This window comes from Octopus bimaculoides, chromosome 25 (genome assembly GCF_001194135.2).
Source record: "Octopus bimaculoides isolate UCB-OBI-ISO-001 chromosome 25, ASM119413v2, whole genome shotgun sequence".
Lineage (NCBI taxonomy): Eukaryota > Metazoa > Mollusca > Cephalopoda > Octopoda > Octopodidae > Octopus > Octopus bimaculoides.
The window spans coordinates 28,722,600-28,727,537 of record NC_069005.1 but is presented as its reverse complement, the minus strand read 5'-3'; the positions used below and the strand labels follow the sequence as shown (position 1 = coordinate 28,727,537).

Genomic DNA, 4,938 nt, shown 5'->3' with positions numbered 1-4,938 from the left:
ATATATATATATATATATATATATATATATATATATACATATACACACTTTTAGTGTTCTCTCTAAGTGAGAATATATATATAACAACATTCAAATAATATTCTGAGTGTATATATAAATATATATATACATACATATATACATACATACATACATATATATATATCTATATATATATATACACACACAGATATACACACACACATACATGCATACAAGGCTTCATATTTAGTGACATGTCATTAAGCATTTTACTTTTTCTCCTAAATATTCAACAAGTGACTGTTTTGTAAACACTATGGAGTGTTTTAAGTTATCTATCCCACAGTGCGTACATACAGACGAGAAAAACTCAGATTGTCACATTTGCAACAAGTCATTCTCTCAAGATAATGCTTCGGATAAAGAGAAGATATCTGCCGAAGTTAACATACAACATCAGGGTGACATTTGCGGTAAAACTTTATCTCAAAACACTGACTTGGAACACCAAAGACAAATCCACTCTAATGAAAAGCCATATCACTGTGACTTGTGTGGGAAAACTTACTCGGTAAGCAGTGGCTTGTATCGTCACAAGCGAATACATACAGGTGAAAAACCACACCAATGTGAATATTGTGGGGAATCTTTCTCATTGAGCAGTCATTTGGCAAGTCACGAACGGATTCATACAGGAGAGAGACCTTACCATTGTGAAATATGTGACAGACGGTTCTCTCAGAACAGTCATTTATTGACTCATCGACGAGTGCACACTGGAGAGAAGCCATATGCTTGTGATATTTGTGATAAAAGTTTCTCTCGCAATAGTACATTGGCCGATCACAAACGAATTCACACAGGAGAAAAGCCATACAGCTGCGAAGTTTGCGGTAAATCCTTCTCGGTGAATAGCCATTTGTATCGACATAGATGGATCCACACTGGGAAAAAACCATATCGTTGTGAAACTTGTGGTAAAACCTTCTCACGAAACACCACCCTGTTTCAACATAGACGTACCCACACAGGAGAAAAACCATATAAATGCCAGATTTGCAGTAAGAAATTTTCTGTTCGTAATCACTTAGCGAGTCACGTTCGCATTCACACCGGGGAAAAACCATACCACTGTGAAATTTGTGGTAAAAACTTCTCAGTGAATAGCCATTTACTCAATCATATACGAATACACACTGGAGAGAAACCATATCAATGTGAAATTTGTGGCAAAAATTTCTCTGTCAAATGCCATTTGTCCAGTCACATGCTTGTTCATACTGGAGAGAAACCATTTCGCTGTGAAATTTGTGGCAAAATGTTTTCCAGAAGTAATAATTTATCTAGACATATACGAATCCATACTGGACAGAATGCCAAGCCTGGAGATTTATAATTGGAAGATTCAAGGTAAACAATTTTAAAATTTACTAATAGACATTTGTGTTGGCTGTGAGTAATGTGTTTTGAATCTTACCAAAGACATTGTACTTCAATATTTTGTTTATCTACAATTGAGGACAAAAGTAAAAGCAGCAAGGATTACTGACACAAGGTGACGAAATTTTGGTGGAGACTACATAATTGATGAAATCAACCCCAGAAGGATTAAAAGCATAGTTGACACCATATATGTATTTTGAACTCAGAGCACATACACACGCACATTGGGTTGATGCATAATTGACAACAACTGTTTTATTTTCGAATAAATTTAGAATAAAAAAACCGTCATTAATTATGCATCCACCCAATTTATTTATATATATATATATATATATATATATATATATACATACTGGATGGGCCAAAAGTCACGCACAAAATAAAATCAACATTAAGTAAAATAATGCTGAATACACATGTACATGAAGAACAAAATGAAATGGTAAGACAAAAACTACATTACCTGGATAATAATGATAGGTGAGAGAAAGAGAGAAAAGAAGGGCAAAAAGGAACTGTTTGTGAGTTTTTACCTGCACATCTAATTGAACCTGCAACATCTATTTACTGGCAGCGCATTACTTTGGACAACAGCCTGTGGTTAGGGTGGCTGGTGTTTCAGATGATGTAAAATTGACTTAACTCTTTTGATACAAACTCTTTTGACAATACTTCTTTAAAGCAATCATATTTAAAAGACCAATAAAATTTTTATACAACACCTTTTTTTTTTTTTTGTCAAGTTTATATCAAATATGGATGCAATAAATTACTTATAATTACCAATAATAACATGAAGTCATACAGTTAAGTGGAGGAATTGAATCATTTTAATGGTAATTTATTTTACAAAAGTATAGCCTAGGCTAGGGTGTGTCCTATGCCCTCATACATTTTATAGGCTATCAAATATGGTAAGTGAAAACCTCTGAGCTTTCAGATTTATTAGGTTGGAAATTATTCTGGTTTTCCATGATGTTTAACTCTTTTGCTGCTGTATTCCTGTTTGAAATGTGTTACCTTTGATTCAGTTGATTTTTAAAACGATAAAGAATTTATTAAAATAAATTATATTATATTAACTTGGGGACAGTAGTGAGCTGGCAGAAACGTTAGCACACTGGGCGAAATACTTAGTGGTATTTCGTCTGTCTTTACGTTCTGAGTTCAAATTTCACTAAGGTCAACTTTGCCTTTCATCCTTTCAGGGTTGATAAATTAAGTACCAGTTGTGTAATGGAGTCAATCTAATCGACTGTCCCCCTCCCCAAAAATTTCGGGCCTTGTGCTTAGAGTAGAAAAGAATCGTTAGCATGCCAGGCGAAATGCTTAGTGGTTCATCTGTCACTACGTTCTGAGTTCAAATTCCGCCAAGGTCGACTTTACCTTTCATCCTTTCGGGGTCGATTAAATTAGTACCAATTATGCACTGGGGTCGATGTTATTGACTTAATCCCTTTATCTGTCCTTGTTTGTCCCCTCTATGTTTAGCCTCCTGTGGGCAATAAAGAAGTAAATAACATCATGTCATCACATCATTTAATGTCTGTTTTCTGGCATAAGTTGGATGGTTTGATAGAACCTGGCAAAGCAGAGAGCTACACCAAGCTCCAATTGTCTGTTTTGGCAGGGTTTCCATGGCTGCATGCCCTCCCTGATGCCAACCACATTACAGAGTGACCTAGGTGTTATGATGTAAATGAGTAAATCCCAGGAAGAGATAGAAGGTAAGTGCATAGTGTTGGTATGACATAGCTTTGATAGGTACTACAACACCTGGGAAATGCAAGTATAGGATTACTCTGCCTAGCATAGCTGCACCGACAGTGGTGCCACCTACCACAAACAAAAGGGGATCACAGGAGCATGAAGATGAAGAAAACTTGAGCTGTGCAAGTTCAGAGCTAACCCCTCGCCTTTGTATCCAGCAGACCGCCAGTGCCTGACCTATGGCAGAACCTACTGAACATGTATTGGCCTGGTCAGCTATTGCCAGACACACTGTGACCCATCTCCCATGTGATGAGTTTGGTCATTGTCAACAACAATGGACAAAATTATTATTAGGTACTACCTAAGGCGGCGAGCTGGTAGAATTGTTAGCATGCTGGGCGAAATGCTTAACAGTATTTTACCTGTTGCTATGTTCTGAGTTCAAATTCTGCCAAGGTTAACTTTGCCTTTCATCCTTTCGGGGTCGAAAAATTAAGTAGCAGTGAAATGTAATTGACCAGTTCCCTCCCTAAAATTTCAGCCTTTGAGCCTCTAGTCATTATTAGGTACTTCAAATGTGTGATTAGCATGGCATGTCGCTGGGAAGAATTACAAGACGGATTCTTCAAGTGCATTGTCCTTCAGAGTAAAAAGAGGTCAGCATAGTTGTTATCGAAGTTGAGAAGAGTTTAAAATAGTCAGGTGGCTGTTCTTACAAGTTTTTAAAGATTTTTTTCCTCAACTTCAACCATATTGCAATTGAGGTTGCTAATAAAATATCAGGATACTTTTTAGTGTTTTACAATCAATATTCTTTTCTCTGTTGGATTACAAGCTTACTATTTTGTTTTTATTTTTACCCCACACTAACGTCTAATTTGATAATTTTCAAGTTTTAAAAAAATGTATGTCAAAAGTGGGGCAAAATGAATAATGACTAATTTTAATAATTACTTCTTTTAAACTGCATGGTGCATAAATATATCAGGAAGAGAGCTGTTCCAGGAGATTGTAACGAGGTTTTAGAGAATATTTTATGCAGAGCTTTTGCATTTAGTTGAGTTTCATTACTTTTGATATTGTGCTATTTTTCCATGATTGTCTTTCACTAGACTTAGATATTTTAAATTTTTGTTGCATTTCTGATTTTTCTGATGAATAATGATGGATATTGGTGTGTATGAGTCCTTTTTCAAATGCAATTCTGGAGACGTGAAGAGGCAATTTTACCTTATTTTGTCTTACTCACTTTGCCCCAGCTAAATTATTTGCTCAAAGTGAACGGGGATAATTTTCGGAAATAGTGTTCTGAATATGTTATAGTGATTTTAATGCATTTAGAGGTCATTTGCTCAGCTGATAAAGTTTTTGTAAGGTAGTGAACATTTATAAGAACCATATTCTTTCTCAGTAAAAAAATGCAGTAAAAATTACTCATTCTGCCCCACCCCCTATCAGTGTGGTAGCTAGGGCCGTCCTTGTCACATTATATGCTCTCGAGCAATTCACTGCACTGAACCCTATAGAATTTATTTATTGACAGCAACTCACAACATACATATATTAGAATTGGGCCCCTAAGCCCCGGGGCAACTGCCAACTGCGTCCACACCTTAAGATGTCACAGGTGGTAGACTGGCGAAGTTGCTATATGGGGAAATAACGTCTTGCTGTATTTCTTTAGTTCCGTGTTCAAATCTCATCGATGTCAAATTTGTCTTTTATCCTTCTGGAGTTGATCAGATAAAATATTAATCACATCGATTTTTTTTAACCCCAGCTACAAAATTAAAAAAA

General features: G+C 35.9%; 1 protein-coding gene across 1 annotated transcript; it reads left to right on the top strand.

Moving 5' to 3' along the window:
- The first annotated feature begins 50 nt into the window (after positions 1–50).
- LOC106874895 (zinc finger protein 239) lies at positions 51–2,153 on the top strand. The gene has a single exon (XM_014922806.2). The coding sequence runs from the start codon at positions 299–301 to the stop codon at positions 1,376–1,378; it is 1,080 nt and encodes a 359-aa protein (XP_014778292.1). The 5' UTR covers positions 51–298; the 3' UTR covers positions 1,379–2,153.
- Positions 2,154–4,938: the final 2,785 nt, after the last annotated feature.